The sequence below is a fragment of the Mixophyes fleayi genome, chromosome 10, assembly GCF_038048845.1.
Source record: "Mixophyes fleayi isolate aMixFle1 chromosome 10, aMixFle1.hap1, whole genome shotgun sequence".
Taxonomy (NCBI): Eukaryota; Metazoa; Chordata; class Amphibia; order Anura; family Limnodynastidae; genus Mixophyes; species Mixophyes fleayi.
In genome coordinates this window covers 76,028,852-76,056,434 of record NC_134411.1, presented here as the reverse complement: position 1 = coordinate 76,056,434, position 27,583 = coordinate 76,028,852, and the positions used below count along the sequence as shown (strand labels likewise).

General features: G+C 41.9%; 1 protein-coding gene across 1 annotated transcript; it reads left to right on the top strand.

Annotated features, from left to right (window-relative positions):
* Positions 1–286: 286 nt before the first annotated feature.
* On the top strand, positions 287–25,455 carry LOC142103510 (5-hydroxytryptamine receptor 3A-like). The gene is made up of 8 exons (XM_075187542.1): positions 287–549; positions 5,636–5,680; positions 6,873–6,982; positions 8,778–8,950; positions 19,958–20,118; positions 21,223–21,427; positions 24,310–24,516; positions 24,605–25,455. Exons 1-8 carry the CDS (start codon positions 376–378, stop codon positions 24,883–24,885), a joined length of 1,356 nt encoding a protein of 451 aa, XP_075043643.1. The 5' UTR covers positions 287–375; the 3' UTR covers positions 24,886–25,455.
* The last annotated feature ends 2,128 nt before the right edge of the window (positions 25,456–27,583 follow it).

Here is a 27,583-nt window from a genome sequence, read left to right as displayed (position 1 = left end):
GTGCTGCCCCAGAATATGGTTAATGTGTGAGTTAAAATTGTATGCTTTTCTAAGGAGCATAGTTGGCTTGCGTAGCCATGCCCTTACTATACTTAACTTGCACATGAATGCCCCTAACCCATCTTGCCAAGGACAAGTGGATGCCAGTATAATATACGCTCAACTGAAAGCATGGGTGAAGGTTGAGCACATTCTCATTGCAATACAGTTTATGTAAGTGGCATTTTTACTAGGCGCAAATGGACTTATGTCCAACTCTAATTCAGGCCCTTTATATACAACAAGAGAGATCAATTTGTACAAATAAACGGTATTCAGCAGAAGAAAAGCGATGCATTTGTGCTCTGTAACAACAGTGTGTCAGAAATATTATAAATGAGAATTATGTGTTTCTCTCCAGGAATAGGTCATTGTCAAGATAATTGTACTTTCCAAAATCTACTGAAGTCTTTGGACCTGGCTAATGGCTCAAAAGTGCGTCCAATGAAGGACTGGAGGAATACATCCTTAGTGTACCTGGACTTCACCTTATACACCATTGTGGACCTGGTGAGAAAATTTATGATATGGAATTTAGAACTCTAGTAGTAGGGCTTATTGGTAAATGCAGTAACAGGAACAGGTGATGACCTGATTGGTTCTGTCCAGTCAGCTCAAGTCCAATACTATATTTACTTAAGATGGACCCTACACTGTTCAAGGGAAGACAATAATTAATTTGTTATATATATTTTATTTTATGCTATTTCTATCTGGTGAAATGTACAATTACATGTAGGCGTATATTCATTCATGGTAGGGCATCTTAAACTAACTGTGGCCACAAGTCACCCATGGTGGCCCTGGAGTGCCATTGATATGTCAATTTCATTTTAGACAGAGAAAAGTCTTAACAAAACCACAACTGCAACTTAATAAGACTAAATTATATTCAAAAAAGAATTTGTTATAAAAATGTTGATGCTGTTATAATGATCTATATTACATTAGCCAAAAATTATGTACAATGGGAAATAAAATCTAAATTTATTTCTAAGGGGATTTTGAACCCAGTAAACTCGTAAGAAATATGTTGCAGAGTTAATTTTTGCATATACTGCGCATGCGCAGCCGAAAGGACTTAAGAGAGACAACAGTCTCTTCCAGCCATAGAAGAAGGTAAGCTCTCACGAAGACGTTAGCATTTTGTGATTAGCTATGCTTTTCACGTCTTAGTGAATAGCTGACCCCTTAGAGATTTTGGGGACAGAGGGCCTGATTCATTAAGGAAAGCTAAGCAAAAGTAAGTAAGTAAGGCAAACCCATGCTGCATTGGAGGGGAAGGTAAAAGTCAAAATATGATGGCAGATTTATATTTGGGGTAGAACATGTCCTAGATCAACTTTATATTTCAGTGTACAAATAAGCTATCAAGTATTTGTGTGCCACATGAAAAAACAGCCAGTGTTTTCCTTATGTGCAAAATAATAAACTCATTTGTACCCCTTGCATTGTAACATGGTTTTGGCCAGAAAACTTGAGTAAGAAGAGTTACTAAATTTTTTGCTTAGCTTTCCTTAATAAATCAGGCCCAGCGTTACTAAGCAGTAAGATAGAGAACATCAGAGAAATCTATGATTTCTCTGGTGTTATTAATTTGATAAATTATATAACTATACATAATTGTGTGGAAACAGCCGTTTCCACAATATTTTTTGGCAAAAATATGCCTAATAAATAGGCCCCTGTGTCTTTGCCTTTTGTAGAGTTTAAAATTAAATAAAGTAGACCCTACCCAGGGTCTACTAAAGACGTATGCTCAGCTCCACCACTCAGCGACTGGGTCAATGTCAGAGTTAACCATATAAATGAACATACAGGTGTGTATTAAAATCTGAAAAATCCAGCCTCTTGGCAAGACACCATAACCGAATTTCTGCCTGTGACGACTTTAACAGGTCATTGTTCAACAGCATTTACAGTATGTTCTGATAGACATCTGATAGATCCCACTAAGATGTTGACTAGAATTGTTGGTCTTTATGTCTCTATTTTTTTATTTTTAAAAATGTTATGTATTGACACTTTTGTATCAATTTAAATGTTTTTTAAAAAGTTACATTTTGGGGGGGATAAGAACTATGTAATGTACTATATATAGACAAGAGTATCCATGATTAGTTTAATATAAACTTACAGTCATAGCCAAAAGTTTTGAGAATGACACAAGTATTGGTTTTCACAAACTTTGCTGTTTCAGTGTTTTTAGATCATTTTGTCAGATGTTGCTATGGTATACTAAAGTAGAATTACAAGCATTTCATAAGAGTCAAAGGCTTTTACTGACAATTACATTAAGCTCATGCAAATAGTCAATATTTGACTTCTCCTTGAAGAGCTCTGCAATTCGCCCTGGCATGCTGTAAATAAACTTCTGGGCCACATACTGACTGATGGCCGCCCATTCTTGCCTAATCAATGTTTGGAGTTTGTCAGAATTTGGGATTTTTGTTTGTCAATGGTATTAAAGTCTGGGAAGATTCCTGGCCATGGACCAAAATTTTGATGTTTGATCCCCAAGCCACTTAGTTATCACTTTTGCCTTATGGCAAGGTGCTCCATCATGCTGGAAAAGGCTTTGTTCATCACCAAACTGTTCTTTTATGGTTGGGAAAAGTTGCTCTTGGAGGATGTTTTGGTACCATTCTTTATTTATGGCTGTGCTCTTAGGCAAATTTGTGAGTGAGCCCACTCTGTTGGCTGAGGAGCAACCCCACACATGAATGGTCTCAGGATGCTTTACTGTTGGCATGACACAGGATTGATGGTAGCGCTCACCTTTCCTTCTCCGGACAAGCGTTTTTCCAGATGCCTCAAACAATGTCCTTGCCAGTGAAGCCCATTTTGTGCAAAGCAATGATAACTGCACATGTTTCCTTGCAGATAACCATGGTTAACAAAGGAAGAACAATAATTTCAAGCACTACCCTCTTTTTAAAGCTTCCAGTCTGTTATTCTAACTCAATCAGCATTAGAGAGTGATCTCCAGTCTTGTCCATGTCAACACTCTCATCTGTGTTAACGAGAGAATCACTGACTTGATGTCAGCTGGTCCTTTGTGGCAGGGCTGTAATACAGTGGAAATGTTGTTATGGGATAAAGTTCACTGTCATGCCAAAGAGGGACTTTGAAATTAATTGCAATTCATCTGATCACTCTTCATGATGATCTGGAGTATATGCAAATTGCCATGATAAAAACTGAGGCAGCAGACTTTGTGAAAAATAATATTTGTGTCATTCTCAAAACTTTTGTCAATGACTGTATTTATGGCTACTACTCTTATAAAGTATGCTAGGACATCCTATGCAAGGAACATAAGCTTACTATTGAGATAAATGTTTAAATAGTTTGAGTATTTTTGTATTATGCTCTTAAATTTTAATGAACGGGCTCTGGGATAATGTCATTTCCCAATGGGAATGTTATATTAATTCTTTGTAGGGCTGCTTACCATTAATGTGATACCTATACTCCAGATTTTGTTATAGACACTGCCTAGTAGCTTAGTTTGTTTTATGAGTATACAGAATAAGAGCCCCATACCAATGCTGCAGCAATGATTATATATTTAGTTCATGGTACTAAAATTAAGTCTTTTCTTTAAAGGTGCATACCAAGGTGATCCTATGATGCAATGTAATGCTTTAGCAAGAGGCATAACTAGAAACTTGTGGGCTCTAAATTACCTATGAAGGAGTTGCCCCCATCTGGGCAGCACGGTGGCTTAGTGGTCAGCCTCTCAGCGCTGGGTTCATGAGTTCGATTCCTGACCATGGCCTTATTTATGTGCAGTGTGTATGTTCTCCCCGTGTTTGCGTGGGTTTGCTCCAGTTTCCTTCAAAACCATAGTAGTAGGTTAATTTGCTGCTTTCAAATTGATACTAGTCTCTTTGTGTGTATGTTAGGGAATTTAGACTATAAACTCCAATGGGGCAGGGACTGATGTACAGCACTGTGCAATTAGCGGTGCTATATATGATGATACATGCACACACTCTACCCTTATCAGGCTGGTGACTTTCTGCAGAGAGGGAGGGAACATTGTTCTCCTCTGAACAGGATTTGGAATTCTGGAGTTCCTCTAGAATTCTGGAGTTACAGAATGCTAGCTCAAACGAATGGCGTTCTGGATCTTCAAATACTTGTGGTGTTGGCAGTTACACAGCAGGGAGCTTATTAAATTCATTAAGGACATTGCGCTATTCTCATTTGAGTGCAGCGGTCAGGGAATATTGGGAATGTCTCTGTTGCATGTGTCACTTTTGTGTGTTTGAAACGTTTTATTAGAGTGGTGAAAATGTACCTAGGAATGCACCTTCCTACAAAAGTGCAAAGTGCATGCCATTATAAGTATAGGGATGAGAACCAAACTCTAGGACCTCGTAGGTAATGGAGAAAATTTCCGGTAAAAAATTGGACAGCTGTGAAGGGATAATTAGAAAATAGACTGAAAATGACTGGAAAAAAATGTTAATGCTATAAATAGAAATGTATAAGCAAAAGCAGCTCAAATTTACATTAAATTACCTATTTTTCACAATTTTTAAATAAATCCAGATCCAATACCAAAACCTTTCATGATTTTTGGGCAAAATCAGTAACAAAACTAAAACACAAAGACATTTTAGAACCAAAACTACATCCAACACCAAAACATGGGGGGCAGCGGACATCTCTATCAGATTCCTGTAATTTGTCCCACACTTACACATTCATGCGGATGTTGTGAGGAAAGTACTTTGATATTCTTCCAAATATGTATGGGACCGGATGAGGAAGATTGGAGGACAGAATCAGTTTACTCCAAGTGGATGGCTCTCTAAAATTACTGTGAGACAAAAGATTATTTACATTTGGGATCGTATTGCGAGACTTTTACTCTATAACTTCAGAAATATATGTAAGAAGTGCCTCTTTATCTCAAGTAAAAGCATGTTACACAGCGGTTCTCCTGGCATTAAATATACTTGTACAATTCGACTTGTGTGTTTTTAAATGTGTATATTAAAACAATCTTTTGAACCAGCCGATAGTAGTGATTTAGGACTTAATTTGTTTTCCAATAAAATTGTTATGTGATATATATTTTTGAATTGATTTAAGAAGGTGTCATCCATTTTTTATAAAAAGGAAAAGTAGCAAACTTTGCAATTCTGTCATCATGGAACATAATGATACTTAGCAATATTAGGTAGGTAAGAAAATTTAATACGACCATTAAAATCATAGTGAGAAAAAATCCATTTAATCTGTGGCTAACAAATAAATAGATTTTCATCCTTATTTACTATGTTTTCATTTGGATGCTTCATGCATTTATATTTTCAGTCACAGCAGTGTTGCACCTCTCCATATATTTGGGAAATTAGGGTCATGCAGACCAATCCCCCTGTTGTCGCTGCTTCACCAGACAGAACCATGACCACCTTTCTATTTGACATAGCTGAAGACTGACATTGAGCTGCTGTAACACACATACTGTTACAAAAGATGCTCCTCTTTAGAAGAAAACAAGACTGTGTTCTCGTGTTATACACTTGCCTTGCCTTAATATGTTTATTTTGTCCGACTTATGAACTATAATTTTTTGTAGGATATGAATGAACAAACTGCCATCAGCTACGTCTGGTTCTATATGGTAAGATGTTTCTTTCAGTTATCACGGCAAATAATCTAAATATATACTGTTTCTTTTCATGATCAAAACAAATTTGTTTGCTCAGATAATTTAGCAGTCACATAATACTCTCATATTCCTGTGAAACTATCTCACTTCCCGAATCACTGACTTAGATCATAAAATAAACTGCACTGTTAAGGTGCTCATACATGGGTAGATTTGGCTGCCAAATTGGCCACACTCATAAGGAAGGATCCCACATAGCACAATCAGTCAAGAGGACGATGACTGATCGACATCTTGAAGATCCTGATCGGCAGCATTTTGAACCCATACATGCTACAATTTTTGGCCAGTTAGTTCGGTCTAAAACTAATTCATTGGCAGAATTATAACATGTATGAGAACATTTAGCTGCAATGTTTACTGCGGCATATCAGAGTTATACATATATTTTTCTTGAATTACAGGTTTGACTCCTGTTTGACTGGGGGATGGTAGTAGTGTATTATGCTTAACTCCTACCTTGCAACACCCTTGTGTCAACCAATGGCTGTAGCTCAGTCTCTCTCTCATTAGGCTTTGTGGGTCATATCTTAGAAAAAAGGTGTCACCGCACTCACAAGTTTAGTAACAGAGCAGCAGATGTAGCCGTGTACAGCGGTGTACCAGTGATGTTATATATGGGCCCCATGCTATTTCATTTGGATGAAAAAAATGAGGCAGTATATTTGTAGCCAGTTATTTACATCCCAAGATTAACTCTCAAGGACATATAAGTTAGTTAAATATGGCACCTGACATAAGAGCTGACACTCTCACTTCTCTACCTTTTTTTCATTTGCAGTCACAACAGTGAACAATTTATCAGCGCCTCCACCTTACTGAAGCTCTCCTCTGATCAGTCTATGACTGCTGCTATAGTATCCAATAAGAAGCAGCCTACACTGTCAACCAGTCACAGGATTCCTTTTGGTTACTATGACAGCAGTCACAGCCTGATCGTTAGAGGGAGCTTCAGTAAGTTAAAGAATGTGAAACATTTTTGGCAGCCCCCTACTGCTACTGCATGGAGTTTGACAAGGTAGGTAGGGCCTCCCCAGCCGTGTGCCCCATAGCAGCTGCACTCCATTCTAATACTGTAGTTCCATCCCTGATGACAGGTTAGAGAAATATTGCACTAGATGACATGATATTTTTCTTGTTGCAGTCCTGGAAAGATGAATTTGCAAACTGGAACCCAAATGATTTTTGTGGAATTCAGAAATTATTTGTTCCCAATGATTACTTCTGGAAACCAGACCTCTACATCTATGAAATGTAAGTCAGACATATGAAATCTGTAAAACCTTTGTAAAAGAGGTAATTTCTTTATTTTTAATGGATGTAAAATCATATAGTGTTCTTTAGAATAACATTATTGGGAACTTCAGCTAAACATTTTCATGATAACCTCCCTCCCTTATGTTGACACCTGAGATACTTTTCAAAATAAACTCAATAAATGTCAATACAGCTGAGTGGACAAACTGCAGCATCAGCTGTGCTGACCAAAGTTATTAACTTTTATTACTTCCTCATCGGGATCTCCTGGGGGGTAGGGCCAGGTGACAAGTGCGGGAGGGCAGGAGGGGGCGTGGTGACGCGATCGTGATACTGGGCCCCCACCTCTTGCTATGTAATGGTGAGAATCATGGCATTGCACAGCAGGGGGTGCGACCTGATGACAAGAATCACATCATTAATCCCCACCCCCCTAAGATCTGGGAGGTTGTCTGCTCTTCTGGAATATGGGAGCGTCCTGGACATTCCGAGAGTGTAGGCAAGTGGGTGGGGTACAGAATAATGATGCTGATTATTCCGACAAGACTTACCCCGACGTCTTTACACCGAAGAGTTCCTTCCCGACGAGGCTCCAGGACGACTGATGTGGCAAGCGACTGGAAGCAATCGCGATGAATGAAGAAGCCACCACGACTTGATGACGTCTCTGCCAACCACGACGCTGTTATCGTTGCTGTTAAGGGGGTAATGTAAGTATGCGGGCATGGACAATGTACTTTACAAAGCTTGGTATATTGTCCATGCCCACATACTTACATTACCCCCTTAACAGCACCGATAACAGCGTCGCGGTTGGCAGTAACGTCTCAAGTGGCGGCAGATTCTTCATTCATCGCGATTGCTTCCAGTCGCTTGCCACATCAGTCGTCCTGGAGCCTCGTCGGGAAGGAACTCTTCGGTGTGAAGACGTGGGGGTAAGTCTTGTCAGGGTAGACAGCATCGATATGCTGACTACCACCGAGGCAAATATGCTGTTGCATTGCCCTCAGTGGAAAAGTGTTTATTATAGTGCCAACATGGCCACCTATTTATATCTACTCAGGGGAGCTGGAGGGGGGTGGGTAGGTAGAAAGTACAGAGACCCTGGGATGTCTGGGGAACCTAGTCTACCTTTGTAGTGGGAGAAGCCTCTAATCTGGTGTGGCCACACCCCCTTCAGTGGCTATGGAAGGAGCCCCAAGAAATTGCTGCTCCGGGGCCTGAAATTCCTCTTGACGCCCTTGTATCTACCCCATAAACCGATAAAGTAACACTGTAAGGTTCGGACTGTTGTATGAACTAATTACAGCTTAACCCACCCAGTGAAACCCAAAAAAAACACTATATATATATATATATATATATATATATATATATTCTAATTTTTTTGTACATTATTATTGAATGGATTCTAAATGTATGCATATGGCAAACTTTAATACACAGCTCATGGGTCATTCATAGGGGGTATCTTGATGGATTGTCTACCCAGTTCCGGTTAACTAAAATGTCTAAAAGACCACATGAAATCTGTATTTACAATATATCATTTGTGAAAAGACCAAGGGGTATATTTACTAAGCTGCAGGTTTGAAAAAGTGGGGATGTTGCCTATAGCAACCAATCAGACTCTAGCTGTCATTTTGTAGAAGGTACTAAATAAATAAAAACTAGAATCTGATTGGTTGCTATAGGCAACATCCCCACTTTTTCAAACCCGCAGCTTAGTAAATCTAGCCCCAAGACTCATTTCATATTAGGATTAATATAGATCATTACATTTAATCCACAGGATTGATAGTGGTGATAATGCTCCAGAAGTCCCATTTTACAAGCTGCAGAGCAGTGGTAAAATCACCAACGCAATGCCACTGCGGATCGTAAGCTCCTGCAATTTAGACATCTTTAAGTTCCCTTTTGATAACCAGACCTGCAGGCTGTCCTTCGGGTCATACGTTTACACCGGTATGCTTATATATCATATAAAGAATAATTATTTCATTGTTACTGTAAGATTCTGTTTCTTGTATGCAGTCACTGAATTTACCAACCCACAAACCAGAGTGTGAGGAGGACAAATGGTCCTTGGTCATTTCTTCCATCTGAGTAGCAGGGTACAAAAATATTACTTGGTAAAAGCAAGCATGCATTTTACATTTCTTACCATGATAACTAGACACATGGGTGATGTTTAGTATGTATTATAATATGTAGTTAGATATACATAATTCTGTACAGTCTTGCATACCCCCCCCCCCCAATATCAAATGTGTTTGGAACCCCCCCCCCAAAAAAAGATAATTATTTGCTGGAAAATTAAATACAGGATATTTTCTTATATCTAATGGCAACAATAAAAATGGAATCTAATAAGGTTAAGTTTCTTCAGCAGTTTCAAATTTCTCAAAATCGCCATAATGAAATTGTAAATTCATTGGCCAAACTCTTGTAATTTCCATTTCTATCGTCAACAAGTAAAGATTGATTGTCCGATGCGATTAATGTGGTTCCAAGGCCCAAAGAGATTTAATAGCAAAATATATCTGTCACGGGCACTAGGAGTCTTTACCCAGGGATCACCAGGTGATAGGCTTACCAGAGCAGTATAGGTGGTAATATGGTACTCTGGTAGCAGGGTGATCACGGAACAGGAAATAGCAGATGATGAGATGCTCAGGAAAGTCTATGACTAGCAGCACTGGCAATATGGAGGTAGTAATACACGAGGAACTGTATGGACAAAGGACACATGAAGGTAGTCAGTGGTCTGCGGTAGCAAGTTGTACCACTGCTATAGTGAGGAGGAATGTCCAACAGAAACGAGGGGGTGATGAGAGTCAGCGGTCTGCGGATAGCAAGTTGTACCGCTGTCTGAGTGAAGGAATAGAATCCAAGTGGAGGTGTCCGGGGAGTCAGTGGTCTGCGTTAGCAAGTTGTACCACTGCTATGTGAGAGGATACTGGAACAGGTGAAACTGGAAACAGGGGTCAGTGGTCTGCCACTAGCAAGTTGTACCACTGCTATGTGAGAGGATACTGGAACAGGTGAAACTGGAAACAGGGGTCAGTGGTCTGCCACTAGCAAGTTGTACCACTGAATATATATGTGTGGAGGTGCACGGGGAGAGACTGCAACACAAGATATACACGGGCACCTTGACTTTGATCCACAGTAATATGCACAATATAAATGTATAGATGACTGAACAACACTGCCAATATAGAAAGTCTCTTGAAGTAATCCAGCACGAGATAACACAGTCAATGATGGCAATAGACTCAGCGGATAGCACACTCCAGAGGAGAACCAACACAGTCCAGCAAGGTATGCAATACACAGCACAGTCAATGAGAAGTATGCATACCGTGGTTCAGGAGAAGGCAGTCAGACAGGAGTGCAGAGATACCTGAACGGCAGGAGGCCGGCAGGATGCGAAGTCCCTGGATGGGTGAAGCGGTGGTCTAGTAGGTGCAGCGCACAGGTAGGTAGACCAGCAGGGAACACAGGAAAGCGTGGAGAGCGGATCAGCAGTAGATGGATGAGTAGCGCTGAGGAGTAGCAGCAGCGGGTCTCTGCGGGAACACGGAGGTAGCCAATAGCAACCAGCAGGTGCAGTAACGATGGGACACGGGAGAGCAGAGTTGAACTGGAACTGTTGATCACGGGGAGTAGCGGGTAGCAATAGTAGCAGCAGACTCAAGGAAACACGGGAGAGTTGACAAGGACTGAAGACTGAAGCGCACAGAGGCAGCGGATAGGAATCAGCCAAACAGTCACGATGAAACACAGACGGGTTGCAGGTTGAAGACTGTAGTGCACGGAGGCAGCGGATAGGAATCAGCTAGCAGTCACGATGATGAAACACAGACGAGTTGCAGGTTGAAGACTGTAGTGCACGGAGGCAGCGGATAGGAATCAGCTAGCAGTCACGATGATGAAACACAGACGAGTTGCAGGTTGAAGACTGTAGTGCACGGAGGCAGCGGATAGGAATCAGCTAGCAGTCACGATGATGAAACACAGACGAGTTGCAGGTTGAAGACTGTAGTGCACGGAGGCAGCGGATAGGAATCAGCTAGCAGTCACAATCATGAACAGGTGAGTGGAGGTGAATGAAAGACTGTAGTGCACTGAGGCAGCGGATAGGCATCAGCTAACAGTCCCAATAATACATGGTAGAGTTGAAGTGGTTAGAAGACTGTAGTGCACGGAGGCAGCGGATAGGAATCAGCTCACAGTCACGATGATACACAGAAGGGAAGCTGTGGTATGGGAACCACAGTAGTAGAAGTGGTTTGGAAACCACAGAGGTAGAAGTGGTTTGGAAACCACAGGAATCAGCTGGGCTGAATAAACGAGGAAACACAGGAACACCTTCAGAGACTCATGGGGAATGATACTCCAAGATCAGGCAACGTGGTGTTGACCACAGGTGCTTAATATAGGGAGGTTGCCTGATCTGCCAATTAAGTTAAAGGAACATACACTGAAGGTTTAGAAAGGGCTGCGCATGCGCAGTCCCTCAGGATGGAGGACGGCCACGGTTCCTAAATGTCCGGGAAGAAGCACTCACAGTCCGGTGAGTGACAGTACCCCCCCTTTTAAAGGTGGGCACAGAACGCCTGGAACCGGGCTTGTCCGGATTTTTGGAATAAAACTTCTTCAGAAGGGCAGGAGCATTAAGATCTTCAGCTTTGATCCATGAACGCTCTTCAGGACCAAAGCCCTTCCAATGAACGAGGAAACGGAGGACTCCTCGCGAAATTTTTGCATCCAATACCTCAGTAATCTCGAAATCCTCCTCCTGATGAACTTGAACTGGCTGCGGTGCTGAGGGAGGAGTCGAGAAACGGTTGATGATGAGAGGTTTGAGCAAGGACACATGGAAGGCATTGGAAATCCGAAGATTCTTAGGAAGAAGAAGTTTAACACATACTGGATTGATAACTTGAATGATCCTATATGGACCAATAAAACGAGGGGCGAATTTCATAGATGGAACCTTCAAACGAATATTTTTGGTAGATAACCAGACACGATCTCCAATTTTTAGTGGTGGAATAGCCCGCCTCTTCTTATCTGCGAAAGACTTATATTTGTTAGATGTCTTCTTTAAACAGGTTTTGACCTGAGACCAGATATTTTTGAAGGTCTGACAAGCAGTCTCCACAGCAGGAACTTGGGTGGGCGGGAGGGCAGGAAATTCCGGAAAAGACGGATGGTGACCGTAGACCACAAAGAATGGAGTTTTGGATGATGACTCATGGTACATGTTGTTATGGGCGAATTCAGCCCAAGGGAGCAATTCTACCCAGTTGTCTTGGTTGGCTGAAGAGAACATCCTAATAAAAGTCTCAAGATCTTGATTGACTCGTTCCGTTTGTCCGTTAGATTGCGGATGGTAAGACGATGAGAGTGCTAATCGTATGCCCAAGGTTTTACAAAGGGCCCGCCAGAATCTGGAAACGAATTGTACTCCTCTATCTGACACAATCTCAGACGGACATCCATGGATGCGGAAGATTTCTTTAATGAAATGTTCAGCCAGAGTAGACGAGGAAGGTAAACCGGACAGAGGGACGAAATGAGCCATCTTCGAAAATCTGTCTACCACTACCCAAATAGTATTGTGATTCTTACTTGGTGGCAAATCAGTAACGAAATCCATACTAATATGGGTCCAAGGCTTGGACGGAATGGGTAGTGGTCGCAGCAACCCTGCTGGAGTTCTGCGGGAGGATTTGAACTGAGAACATAAATCACAGGAAGCAATAAACTCTTTGACGTCTCTCCTCATTGAAGGCCACCAGTAACTTCGAGAGAGAATCTCAAAGGTCTTGTGTTCACCGGCGTGTCCAGAAAAACGAGAGGCATGGAACCACGAAAGGATTTTCCTCCTCAGAGTAGGAGGCACGAGGGTCTTCCCAAATGGTAGCATTTTGGTGGATGAAGCAGCCAGAGAAATACATTTGGGGTCTAGAATAGCATGGTTGGGAACCTCTTCTACATCAGAGGACGTCACAAAAGCTCGAGATAGAGCGTCAGCTTTCTTGTTCTTAGCGGCTGGTTTGAAGGTTATAATTAATTCAAAACGGGAAAAGAAAAGAGACCATCTTGCTTGACGAGGGTTCAAGCATTGAGCAGATTGCAAATATGACAAGTTCTTATGATCCGTGAAGATCGTCACCGGATGGCGAGCTCCTTCCAACAAGTATCTCCATTCCTCTAATGCAGCTTTGATGGCCAGCAACTCCTTGTCCCCGATAGTATAATTTTTCTCTGCGGGCAGAAGACCCCGAGAGTAGAAGGCACAAGGATGTAATTTTTGTTGCTCCGAGCGTTGGGAGAGAATGGCTCCTAAGCCCACATTAGAGGCATCTACTTCTAGGAAGAAGGGGAGTGTCACATCAGGCTGTCGAAGAATGGGAGCAGACGAGAAGGACTCTTTGAGAATTTGAAAGGCTTGGAGAGCCTCAGATGACCATTGCTTAGTATTAGCCCCTTTCCGAGTTAGGGCCACAATAGGAGATGCAATGGATGAAAAGTCTTGAATGAAGCGTCTATAGTAATTGGCAAAACCTAAAAAACGCTGGATGGCACGAAGAGTAGTTGGCTGAGGCCAATGTAGTACAGCATTTACTTTGTCTGGATCCATCTTCAGGCCAACTCCGGAAACTATATACCCCAAGAATGGAATCTGGGGTAACTCGAATGAACATTTCTCCAATTTACAGAACAATGAGTTTTTCCGTAGTCTGGAGAGGACCTCTGCCACATGTTGGTGATGAGAAGGCAGGTCCTGTGAGAAGATCAATATGTCGTCCAAGTAGACAACGACACATACATATAATAAGTCCCGAAAGATCTCATTGATGAAACCCTGGAAAACAGCGGGGGCATTACACAGCCCGAAGGGCATTACTAAATATTCGTAATGCCCATCTCTGGTGTTGAACGCGGTCTTCCATTCGTCACCGGAACGGATTCTAATTAAATTGTAGGCACCACGAAGATCCAACTTAGTAAATATCCGAGCTCCCTTGATGCGATCAAATAGCTCAGTGATCAGCGGAATGGGATACCGATTCTTGATAGTAATGGCGTTGAGTCCACGAAAATCTATACAAGGGCGTAATGATCCATCCTTCTTTTTGACGAAGAAGAACCCAGCTCCAGCGGGAGAGGTGGAAGGTCGGATGAACCCACGCTGGAGATTCTCCTGTATGTACTCAGATGTGGCTTGAGTTTCAGGTAACGAGAGAGGATAGACCCGACCCCTGGGAGGAGTCTTGCCAGGTAGGAGGTCGATCGGACAATCCCAAGAACGATGAGGAGGAAGACGTTCAGACTGAGCTTTATCAAACAAATCGGCAAATGAAGCATACTGAGGAGGGAGTCCCGGGGAGGAAGATGAGATGGAAGATTGCTGTACTTTAAGAGGAATAACTTGAGAAAGACAACGATGGTGACATTCAGACCCCCAAGACGTAACTTGAGGGGTGCGCCAGTCAATCTGGGGAGAGTGACACTGAAGCCATGGAAGGCCTAAGACAATCGGACTTGTCGTAACTGGAAGAATTAAAAACGAAATTTCTTCATGGTGTAGTACACCAATCTGAAGGGTTACTGGAGACGTACTCTGGGTGATGAGACCATTGATGAGACGTGATCCATCTATAGCCGTCACAGTAATGGGTGTTTTTAAAGTGATCACTGGTAGGGACCATTGATTCACTAGTGATTTAGAAATGAAATTTCCTGCTGCTCCGGAATCAATCAATGCCTGTGACTCAAAGGATTTGGTAGCAAAGGAGATCGTAACATCAAAAGCGCAGACTTTAGATTTCATAGACAATGGAGAGGACTCCAGGGACCCTAACTTCACCTCTCCAGAACTAGTTAGGGCCTGGCATTTCCCGATCTCTTAGGGCAAGAGCTGAGCATATGCGTGGAATCAGCACAATAGATACAGAGTCTATTCTTTACTCTTCGTTTCCTCTCCTCTGAAGATAATTTGGAACGTCCTATCTCCATGGGAATCACAGAGGATGGAGCTGGACGAAATTGAGGGTTTGAACGAAGAGGTGCTTTGACAGCCGTTGTTTTCTCAGACTCTCTTTCACGAAATCTCATATCTACACGATGGCAAAGAGAGATCAAATCTTCTAGTGACGAAGGAAGCTCTTGGGTAGTCAGTGCATCTTTAATTTTATCGGAGAGCCCCTGCCAGAAGGCGGCAACTAATGCTTCAGTGTTCCACTGAAGTTCAGAGGCTAAGATCCTAAATTGAATGACATACTGTCCTACTGTATGGGAGCCTTGTCGCAAACGAAGAATGCTGGAAGCAGCGGAGGTCACACGACCTGGTTCATCGAACACACTTCGGAACGTGGAAATGAATTTGGCGCTATCTTGTAGAATTGGATCGTTTCTTTCCCACAGAGGGGAGGCCCAAGCCAGGGCTTGTCCAGAAAACAATGAGATAAGATAGGCCACTCTGGAACGATGGGTAGAAAAATTTTGAGGTTGGAGTTCAAAATGGACTGAACATTGGTTAAGGAAACCTCTACAAGTTTTGGGGTCCCCGTCATATTTTGACGGAGTAGGCAGGTGAAGCGTAGGAGCTGTAGACACCTGGGATGGCACTGGGGAAACGGAGGAAAGCACAGGAGCTTCAATATTAGCTGTAACAGTCTGTCCAGATGTTCCTTGGGAGGTTAACGATTGGTAACATTGAAGTAACAGCTGTTGGCGAGCATCCTGTTGCTCCACACGGCTGACCAGATGCTGCAGCATCTCTTTAGCGGTAGGTTCCGTATCTGGGTCTGTCATGGCCTGATCTTACTGTCACGGGCACTAGGAGTCTTTACCCAGGGATCACCAGGTGATAGGCTTACCAGAGCAGTATAGGTGGTAATATGGTACTCTGGTAGCAGGGTGATCACGGAACAGGAAATAGCAGATGATGAGATGCTCAGGAAAGTCTATGACTAGCAGCACTGGCAATATGGAGGTAGTAATACACGAGGAACTGTATGGACAAAGGACACATGAAGGTAGTCAGTGGTCTGCGGTAGCAAGTTGTACCACTGCTATAGTGAGGAGGAATGTCCAACAGAAACGAGGGGGTGATGAGAGTCAGCGGTCTGCGGATAGCAAGTTGTACCGCTGTCTGAGTGAAGGAATAGAATCCAAGTGGAGGTGTCCGGGGAGTCAGTGGTCTGCGTTAGCAAGTTGTACCACTGCTATGTGAGAGGATACTGGAACAGGTGAAACTGGAAACAGGGGTCAGTGGTCTGCCACTAGCAAGTTGTACCACTGCTATGTGAGAGGATACTGGAACAGGTGAAACTGGAAACAGGGGTCAGTGGTCTGCCACTAGCAAGTTGTACCACTAAATATATATGTGTGGAGGTGCACGGGGAGAGACTGCAACACAAGATATACACGGGCACCTTGACTTTGATCCACAGTAATATGCACAATATAAATGTATAGATGACTGAACAACACTGCCAATATAGAAAGTCTCTTGAAGTAATCCAGCACGAGATAACACAGTCAATGATGGCAATAGACTCAGCGGATAGCACACTCCAGAGGAGAACCAACACAGTCCAGCAAGGTATGCAATACACAGCACAGTCAATGAGAAGTATGCATACCGTGGTTCAGGAGAAGGCAGTCAGACAGGAGTGCAGAGATACCTGAACGGCAGGAGGCCGGCAGGATGCGAAGTCCCTGGATGGGTGAAGCGGTGGTCTAGTAGGTGCAGCGCACAGGTAGGTAGACCAGCAGGGAACACAGGAAAGCGTGGAGAGCGGATCAGCAGTAGATGGATGAGTAGCGCTGAGGAGTAGCAGCAGCGGGTCTCTGCGGGAACACGGAGGTAGCCAATAGCAACCAGCAGGTGCAGTAACGATGGGACACGGGAGAGCAGAGTTGAACTGGAACTGTTGATCACGGGGAGTAGCGGGTAGCAATAGTAGCAGCAGACTCAAGGAAACACGGGAGAGTTGACAAGGACTGAAGACTGAAGCGCACAGAGGCAGCGGATAGGAATCAGCCAAACAGTCACGATGAAACACAGACGGGTTGCAGGTTGAAGACTGTAGTGCACGGAGGCAGCGGATAGGAATCAGCTAGCAGTCACGATGATGAAACACAGACGAGTTGCAGGTTGAAGACTGTAGTGCACGGAGGCAGCGGATAGGAATCAGCTAGCAGTCACGATGATGAAACACAGACGAGTTGCAGGTTGAAGACTGTAGTGCACGGAGGCAGCGGATAGGAATCAGCTAGCAGTCACGATGATGAAACACAGACGAGTTGCAGGTTGAAGACTGTAGTGCACGGAGGCAGCGGATAGGAATCAGCTAGCAGTCACAATCATGAACAGGTGAGTGGAGGTGAATGAAAGACTGTAGTGCACTGAGGCAGCGGATAGGCATCAGCTAACAGTCCCAATAATACATGGTAGAGTTGAAGTGGTTAGAAGACTGTAGTGCACGGAGGCAGCGGATAGGAATCAGCTCACAGTCACGATGATACACAGAAGGGAAGCTGTGGTATGGGAACCACAGTAGTAGAAGTGGTTTGGAAACCACAGAGGTAGAAGTGGTTTGGAAACCACAGGAATCAGCTGGGCTGAATAAACGAGGAAACACAGGAACACCTTCAGAGACTCATGGGGAATGAGACTCCAAGATCAGGCAACGTGGTGTTGACCACAGGTGCTTAATATAGGGAGGTTGCCTGATCTGCCAATTAAGTTAAAGGAACATACACTGAAGGTTTAGAAAGGGCTGCGCATGCGCAGTCCCTCAGGATGGAGGACGGCCACGGTTCCTAAATGTCCGGGAAGAAGCACTCACAGTCCGGTGAGTGACAATATCAAAGTGTAACAAAATACAAGAAAGTATAACCAAAACATTACGCTTGCGCCCTGGATCCAGTAACAGTCATTCAGTCCTGAAGTCTGTGGTCAAAGAGAGTGAGTGATAATATCTAGTGACTTTTCATGCAGTTTGAGTTGACAAAAAAAACAGTGATGATGTCACAATGTATACAAAGATAACTAAAAGAGTTCTTCATTGGTTCAGGGTTTATAATATTCCAGTAGAATGCAGGCCGTAGGTCCAGTCAAAGGATTCTTCTTCAAAGGTGGGGGCGACTCAGTGCAACAGCTGCATACGCATCTTCCCGCCAAAAATCTGGTTTGAACTAAACCATAAGCAGGGGCAGCCTGGGGGGCTCGGGGGCATCTGCCCCCTGGCTGGTCCCATAGTGGGCTACCTTGGGCTGGGTGACTGTGCCACCTGCATTTTTTTCTTTTAAAATGTTCCTAATAGTATTATGAGTATTTATAAGAATTAATGTTATACTAATAATAACTAGCAATCGCTATGTGCGATCGCTTCTCTCGATGATATCAGATTCCTGCTGGTAAAATGTGGATTAATATAAGACCAAACACCATACATGTCTTAGAACCTGAACCATCATTACCTTTAATGATTATTTATCTTTGCATAAATAATCTTTTTAATAATAAAAGAATGTGAGTTGGAATGTTATTAAAAGTGAACTATTTACAAATGTAGATGTGAGTGTATTTGCTGTGTTTTTTCCTATGTAACTGCGTATTTAACATTCGTATGCCAATGCGTACGAATCGCCATCGCACAGAATTCTGTAACAACCAATATTTATTAATTACAAATGACTTCATCCAATTATTCGAATTCGATACTCTCTAATCTGGAAAATAGCAAATTTAATCTCAAATAATGTGAATTTTGGCGATTCTGAATGATTTGGAACTGGAGATTAAGCAGGTGTTTCTGAAAATTTTCACCTTTCCCATTCATTTCAGTGGCTCATCTATTTCAGCAGGCTTTCCATCATATGCACTACATGCAGAAAGTCCATTGGAACATATGAGCTATTGCAATAAATAAGATAGACACTCTGATAAATAAATAAATATATAATTTAAAAAGACGAAACATGATGGTGTATGCACCACGGCTCTCCGTAGTTACTGTGGAACATGTAGGCACACATTGAAAACACCTTTTATTGACCCACCCCCTCCAAATCCCCTCTTTTAGCAATTTATAAAATTCCCATTTCTTCTTTCCTGAGGCAATCCAATAGAGATATGACCTGCTGAGGGTCAATACCTGGTTCTTTTATTCAGCTTTACAGCACTATAAGGAACTGTGTACTTTTCATATTATATATATTATATATTTTATTTTATTTTATTTACACTTGGAAATGTCATGAATTAAGATTTCAATTGGACTATTTCAGGAAAGAAGATTTTTTTCCCACAAACACCAGCATGCAGATACAGCTAATGGATGCCAGCAGATGCTGGGACATATGGTACCACAGTATCTGGAACCACTGGAGTAGTCAATTGGCCTATCTAGTGGTCCCTGTATATTACAATTACTACTCTAATACCCAACGCATCAAGGGTGGATGTAAGAGCCACAGTGCCATTGAGCTCAGGGCTGCTTGGTCCTAGTAGGGAGGACAGGCTTGCTTGTTTTTACTGTGCCCCTCTCCACTAGAGGCACCAGTCCCATGCTGAATGGGCTTGAACTGACTCCCACAATGAGTGATGGGTTTTCCTGTTATAGTGGCATCGGTGCAGCCTATCCTGGCCTGGTGTTCGTTACCACTAACTCAAGGCAATCTCAAGAGTCTGAAACCAGTGCTCTTACTTTACATTGTCAAAATGTATTATTTCTGTGATTTTGAGTGGTTTCGGAGATATTGTAAAATAGTGAGTTTCTTGGTGATTTCTACAAATCACCCTTTACTATATTCCCCTCCTAAGTATTTAGTTCCATAGTGGACATTTAACCTGAAATTGGAGCATACAATATATGTATAAGTGTCAAAATCAAACAATGAAATGAATATTTACTGTAATAATACTAGTATTATTTTCTGCAGTTGCAGATTTAATCATGTGGCCAAAGAGTAACTCATCTATAGTCAACCAAAATTCATTGAATGTATTTGCCAGCAAAGGTGACTGGTCTCTCCAAGCTGTCACGGTGTACAACACAACGTATGTGTCGACAGGAGAAGGATACAGCCAAGTCATTTACAGTGTAAGAAAGTAAACGGTGATTCGCTCGGTATTCAATAAATCATGGCCGCTCAATTGTTGGATACTAATTAGTAATACAATATAAAAGTTCTGTTTTAGCTTCAGTTTATTTTGGACTTCTATCACCAGTCAAATGTATCACTTTATGTTTTAAGAGTGGTAGTGCTGTTTGTTAAGGTAACTTGCCTTTATGTTTGACAAGATTAAACAGCAGATGGATTTAAACAAAGTTTGTAAGAGCACCTTGGAGTTTAATGCATCACCAGTGGATAATCATACTTACACTATTTGCTCTGTATAGCAAGCTTTTTTTTTTTTAATCCAGCTATGTTATACTTGCTACATTGTCAATTTATATTCCGGGAGGTCTGGGGGCAGGTGAACGTGTTGGGTTCGGAGATACACGTCACTTAGCCCCACCCCCTCCATTTAACTTACCAAACGGCCCGGGATCCAGGAGGTTGCCCTGCGCTCCCGGGAGGACTCCCAGAAATTCGGGAGTCTCCTGGACATTCCGGGAGAGCAGGGCAACTATGAGCTATGCATGTAGAGAAATAGTTAAACAAAATATACAAAACATAGTAAACTTACAGAATTATGTTTATTTGTATAAATGTACTGTGTAGTTTTAGAGCAGTAACAGGCAACAGGCAGCCGTCTGAGCCTTCACCAGCGGCTCACAGCCTCATCTTACTTTATGGTCAAACATTTATGTTATAGCTTGTAACACTTGTGTATCTTACAAAAGTTGTCATACCTGAACATTGCTTCTGTTTACTCGTGCCTCATAATATTGTGACAAATCTGAAACACCAAAATGTTTGCTGACCTTTGCAATAGATTTCTAAATAACGTTAATCTCTGTGGATTAGATGAATTATTTTTTTTTTATCTTATTACTGAAATTAAGGGTACCGTGCAGCCCTCTTGAAGGGTTGAGGGCTGCACCATACGGTCCCTGAAATGTATCATGGTTGCCCATTACTGTTTTAGAGAGGCAGAAGGACAACACTTTGCTTGTTGCCTCAAACAGCAGAATAGCCTGTTTCATAATGTGTTGCAATTTTCTATTAAACTTCCTGGTTGTACTGTTTGCTTTCTCTAGATTTACTTAAAAAGATCTTCTATTGTTTACGTCATTAATCTCATCATCCCAGCATGCTTCCTGGTTTTCCTGGATATAGCCAGTATGTTCATACAGGCTTACGGCGAAAGGCTCGCTTTCAAAATCACCATTGTTTTGGGGTTCTCCGTGCTCCTGTTGATTTTGAACGATATGCTCCCCAATTCCGATAACACTCCAATGTTAGGTATGTTTCCCGAGGAGAATCATTGATACCATGTGCGAGTTCTAGTTATATGTATTTATCCCATTGCTTAGACTGCTCTCTTAGGATTTAAGTCATTTGTATGAGTGTCTGTGACCAAAATAGGTTATAGCAGTGGTTCCCAAACTTTTGCAGTTCACGGCACCCTTAGAGTCTCCATAATTTTTTCAAGGCACCCCTCCAAAATAATTACAGAGCAGTCCTGTTTTCGAAGTAGTTGGGTCAAAAAAACATAATAAGTATTTAGGTCAGGACAGAGATACTTATTTAGTTGTATGCAAAAATAATACACATAAATCCAAGGAAAAATAATATTTTTATATATTTTTTTCAATTATATTTCTGTCAAAGAAAAATTGACAGCTAACTCACACTGTGACCTCCTTCATCTCCACACACTCTGTCCCCTCTGCATCCAGTCACTCTGCCCCCTCTGCATCCAGTCACGCTGCCCACTCTGTATACACTCACACTGCCCCCTGTCACACTGCCCCCTCTCATACTGCCCCATCTGCATCCAGTCACGCTGTCCCCTCTCACACTGCCCCCGCTGCCCTCTCTCACGCTGCCCTCTCTCACGCTGCCTCCTCTCACTCTGACCCCTCTCACGCTACCTCCTCTCACTCTGCCCTCTCTCACACTGCCACCTCTGCCCTCTCTCACACTGCCTCCTCTAACACTTCCCCCACTACCCTCTCTCACGCTGCCTCCACTCACTCTGCCCCTCTCACGCTACCTCCTCACTCTGCCCCCTCTCATGCTACCTCCTCTCACTCTGCCCTCTCTCACGCTGCCTCCTCTCACTCTGCCCTCTCTCACGCTGCCTCCTCTCACTCTGCTCCCTCTGCTGCGGCCAGCCAGAGAAAAAAAACCCAAAACAAAACGTACCAATCCACGCGGCGCCCAGGACCCAGCATTATCCTCTCTCCTGCAGCTTGTCACTGAATGTCGGATTGGTAAGTTGTTTTTTTTGTTTTGTTTTTCTCTGGCTGGTCGCGGCACCCCTGTGACAGCGCCGCGGCACCCCTGGGAGACACGGCGCACACTTTGGGAACCGGCGGGTTATAGGCAAGAATGCAAATATATCTCAGTGGTATATAAAAGTGCCCCATTGTACTTGTCGGAGTAATAATCAAAAGACCCCTATACAGTATATCAGTAAGTTGCCCTAGTTCCACTACACCTTAAAGTATATCTAATTCTGAGCACTTACCATAATCATCCTCAAAGCTAAACTATATTGTTATTCTGATCCTTTGATTCCTGAGCATTTCTCACTTTTAACAGAATTCTACTGCTGTAAAAGCTTTCTTACCTTTAATTTGTTTCTGTTTACTTGTACCTCACCTAATAGTGTAACAAATCTGAAAGACCAAAATGTTTGCTTCCCTTTCCATTGGATTTTTAAATAATGTTAATCGCTGTGGTTTAGGGCTGGCCGGAGCTCTGGGCCTCTGCTGGTTCAGTGAAATTAATTCATTTTGTTAACCATCTTTAAATGGCTGGTGAGGGAGGTGTGAGTGGGAGGACCAATCACAAGCTGCAATCTCCAGGTTTCTTGCTAGAAGGAGAGGCAACCTTAGGAAAAAGGGTGGGGTACGGGTTAATGGCTATGGAAAAGCCGATATACTTTAAAACGAAGCGACAATAACGATTGGTATAAGCACGAAAATAATAAAAAGACTACTTACTATATAACAGGTTTTAAAGCGGCAATACTCGGGCACCACATCAGTATGCCATTATACATGGCGTGGGGTCCGGCTATTGCCGCTGTAAAACCGGCATTTTCACTCTGTCTATGGTAAATGACGTAATTTACTAGTGTACCTGTTTAACCCATTCAGATATTACACTGCCCGGTCATTTAAACCTTCGGAAAAAGTTATTATCTGTTATATAGTAAGTCTTTTTATTATCATCGGGCTTATACCAATCGTTATTGTCGCTTCCTTTAAAATTATGTCGGCTTTGCCATAGCCGTAATATTGACTGCCACCAAGGAAAAATACTTCATGCAGCTCTAAGGGAAATATATTACATATATTTTTTATTTTATTTTTAGTGCATAATCTACTACTTTTAAGCAGAAGAAGGACCCCATGTAACTTGGAATTTATCTTGCAACCCAGTACTGCTAAACTTTTTGCTTTATACGTAGTTTGGGTGTTGTAACACTAGTCTACAGGAATTTGTTCAAAGCCTCAGATAAATATAAGGACAATGAACTAGGGTGTAAGTTTTAGTTCCACCACAGCTGAAGAGTCAAAAAATATCAAAGTAATTGTGCTCCCCTAACACATCGCAATTCTATTTTATTTATTTTTTGATTGGCTTCTGTACAAAATAATCAACCTATCAGAATAGGCACCTGCTCGCTAGGATCTTGACAACTCTGTTTAATAAATCCAGGCAAATACTTTTGCTGATGTAGAACCGATCTCTTGTCAAGTGGGAGAGCTGTATGAAGACAGAAGTGGATTTTTTTCCCTTTAAAATAGGCTGCTGAGTCGAGTCTTGGCCAGCCCTCCCCTTATAATCAGTTTCCTGGGGGTGCCAAAACATTCTAAAAACTTTGTGTTTAATTAGTGGACACTATGTAATGATAAATTTATGTTAAAAAAGTAATATGTAAATCTAGAATCTAAATAGAGTATGCAGCATTATCAATGTTATTACCTTAATGTTAAATAAAAGGGTGTGGACACATAAATTGGCAATCACATTCCTGGAGAGCATCTAATAACTTCTGTTTTACTATTGTTATACTTGTTTTTATTTATGTTTTCATTTATCTTTCCTTTATGTTACTTCTTATTAGATAATATGTTCCTAACAGAATCTCTGTCCATATCCTTGTATAGGTATTTTCTGTTGTATATGTATGGGTATGATGGTTCTAAGTATAATCGGAACAGTCTCTGTGTCCTACATGCTGGACCAGTCCACCACCAACGCATCTGTTCCACTATGGGTAAGGACGCTGGTCTTGAACCATCTGGCATATGTAGCGTGCTTCAAGAAAACGGCTTTCAAAGATGAACCGGTGTCAATAATAGTGTCAGGCAAAGGTGAGTGCCGAGAAAAAGAAAGATCAATCAATTCACTGGCATAAAATTGCCATGTGCGCATTTTCCAATACTTCATTCTCATTCACAGATTCTGATAATGAGAAGAAAATTGAGACACAGCAAGAAATTTCAAACAACGAGAGGCACTTGGAGAAGGAAATGAATGCTAACAAAGAGGTTAAGCTCTTAAAAAGACTCCTGGTTGAAATTCTGAAGATCCACCAGGAATTGATGCTTGCTAGGAAGACAACAGAGGACAAGTCAGACTGGACAATGGTGGCACATATAGTGGACCGGCTAGTCCTGATTTTGTATCTTATTACAGTGTCTTTAATATTTGTCATTATGATCTGTGTTTGGGCCATATGAGGTACGCTTTTGCCCACCTATGCTCTGGAGTTGGCTGAGAGTGGCTTAGTCAACCTGAGAACTTTCAGCTGTATGAATTACAACTCCAAACTCCTGACACATGTGGACTGACAGAAAATACTGAGCGAAGTAGTTCTGTGATAACTGGGATATATCGTGTGCCTATCTTTGTCCTAAACAATGTACTCTTGAGTTGCCTATGCTGGTATGGAACCTCTTAAATATATTCAAACTTAACACTGAGTTGGGGTCAACTATTGGACAGCAGTTACTAGGCAAACAAGAAAAGAGGAACAGAAACATATATTTTTTTAGCACCTTCTTTTTAAGAGGAAAGCTTCCCAGCTCTTTTTAGACAAAACTGTAACTTACTCCAAATTGTAAAATTGGAGGATTCCTGCAGTTCCATAGATACAGCACCCTGTGTACACTTGTAAGCTTTTGCAGATGTAGGTACACTCCTTATTAAATGAGCTGTGACTGTACTTTATCTATCTCCCAATAGATTCCATTTTAAGTCAGTCCTTCTATTCCCCAACTAGCAAAACCACATTGTACGTTGCAACCAGACCCCACGTCCTTAGTTCTGAAATAGATCAAGCAGGTTGGGGATGCTTCTCCAGCTAAGATAAGGAGGATTAGACATAAACTGTATTTTACAGGAACCTTGATGGAGAGCAGCTGAAGAACTGCTTCTGATGACTTATGTCTCTAATAGTAAACTATTATCAGCCAAGCATAACTGTGGTTTCTGTGATATTAGATAGTAGGAAATTTGTTACTGTTTTGCATTATTTCTCTTGAGACCCCACCATGTGCAACCAATACATTTATGAAAACTATTAAACAGGTAGGTTTCTTACTTGGCTATGGTCTGGTTATTCAGATGTACCTATGGTTTGGTCTACGTGGTTCATGTTGATTGTGAGAGGAAGCAGTATATGCAGAGAAGACAGAGATCACTACAGCTAGAACATAGTTCCACGGGTACCTTATATACTTATCTGTCTGCTTACTGTTTCTGGACATGAAGCTCACCTGGGATGATGTCAAGTGATGGACTCCGCGGACCAGAAGAGAGCCTGAAGCTTGGCTCACACATCAAGCAATATTAAGCAGTTGCAGAAAACTAATGACCCTAAAATATGATGACACCCACCAAACCCCAGCAGCAGGTTCTCTGTACCCATGTGAATGATTGTGGCACAGTTTAACTAGCTCATCCTGTATAGTGTGACTATGATTGTGAGCAATACCTGACGGAAACATTGTTTGTATCACTATTGATCAAAGGCCTAAAGAACTGTAAGTGAACAATGATGAGCCCATCTTGGATGGTTACCTGAAAAAGGCCTAGGTCATATTATGTATATGCGGACTATCACGTTTTAATAGCTGCAACAGTACTAAATAATTGAGCATTCATTGTATAGATACAATAATCTCACAGCTCCATGGTAAATTTTCTTACCTTAGCTGCACCAAAGTCTTAGCTGAATTAAGAAAGTGCATTTTTATTTTTAACAACTTCATGGTATGCTGTCTTCTCACTGCTTGTTTGTTTAAAACTTTTATTGCTAGTCTTTGCTGAGAGAGTTTATTGATGGTTTGATTGAAGACACTGATCACGTGTGTTTGTTAACCATATATAATCATCGTAGAATGGCTGCTTAGCTAGGGTGTATAGTTCTAAGTTTGTAGTTACAAGTGTATTAAGTGTATTTAAATAGCATAATTTGGAGTTTTACCAGAGTTAAACAGGAGGAAACAGGAGAAGGACATTCTATCCAAAACCACATCTACACAAGGACAACAGTCAGCATTCACCTGAAACTTCATTAAAATGCATAGTGTTGATTACCCTTCAAATGCATTCCCCTCTTTGTTTAAACATCCCCACATATACAACCATAAAATAAAGACACGGACACCGACTTAAGTTTGGTATAAAAAAGGTCCTTTTATTACATTATTATTTTTTAAATTATTTGTTTATTTTTATTTTATTTTATTTATCTTTATTTTATTTATCTATCAATACTATCAAAATGCTATAAACAATTTGGACCTTTTTCTTTATAGAGGTGGCGAAGAGCAAGGGCAGCCAGCTAAAAACCAACATAAACCAATACGGTGGAAGATCGCCTCCTTTCCACCAACCCAGGTTAACACCTTAACTATTGGCCGGTACTGTACACTATAGATTAACTCAATACCCTCTGAACTCAAACTGGTCAAGCCCTTTCTAGTCAAAAACCTGATACTCCTTACCAGAGTATCACGAGTCTAATAACATTGAGGGAACCAAGGCTAAATTGCCAATACATTAAGTACCGTATGTTTAACAACCTTATGACTGCCATGCTCTCCTGCCATTCAAAAACCTCGCTCCTCGTGACGAGGAAATATAACCAATATAACCTGAAAACCAGGGCGGGTGGGTGGGTCTCCGGATCCAGGAAACAGGAAGCTCTCTCCTTCTCCCACTGCTTGATATATTCTTTCCACGACACTCCCACTTCCTTCCTATTGGCTGATTACACTACAGACTTAAACCCCCCAGTGGTGAGTAACATTATCAGCTTCACACCACATGATTTTAAACTCCTTCGGCTAATGGCCTCCCTCATAAAATCTACTCCTGGGGATGAACGTATTAAGTTCCGATTTCTGCAAGTCTCCTTTAAATCGACGACTT

Excerpts from the sequence above, each read along its gene's own strand:
- LOC142103510 (XM_075187542.1), top strand. The coding sequence starts at position 376 with ATGAGAATTATGTGTTTCTCTCCAGGAATAGGTCATTGTCAAGATAAT. Across the intron at positions 5,681-6,872 it reads GCTACGTCTGGTTCTATATG|TCCTGGAAAGATGAATTTGC; the intron begins GTAAGATGTTTC and ends TTCTTGTTGCAG. Across the intron at positions 6,983-8,777 it reads GACCTCTACATCTATGAAAT|GATTGATAGTGGTGATAATG; the intron begins GTAAGTCAGACA and ends TTTAATCCACAG.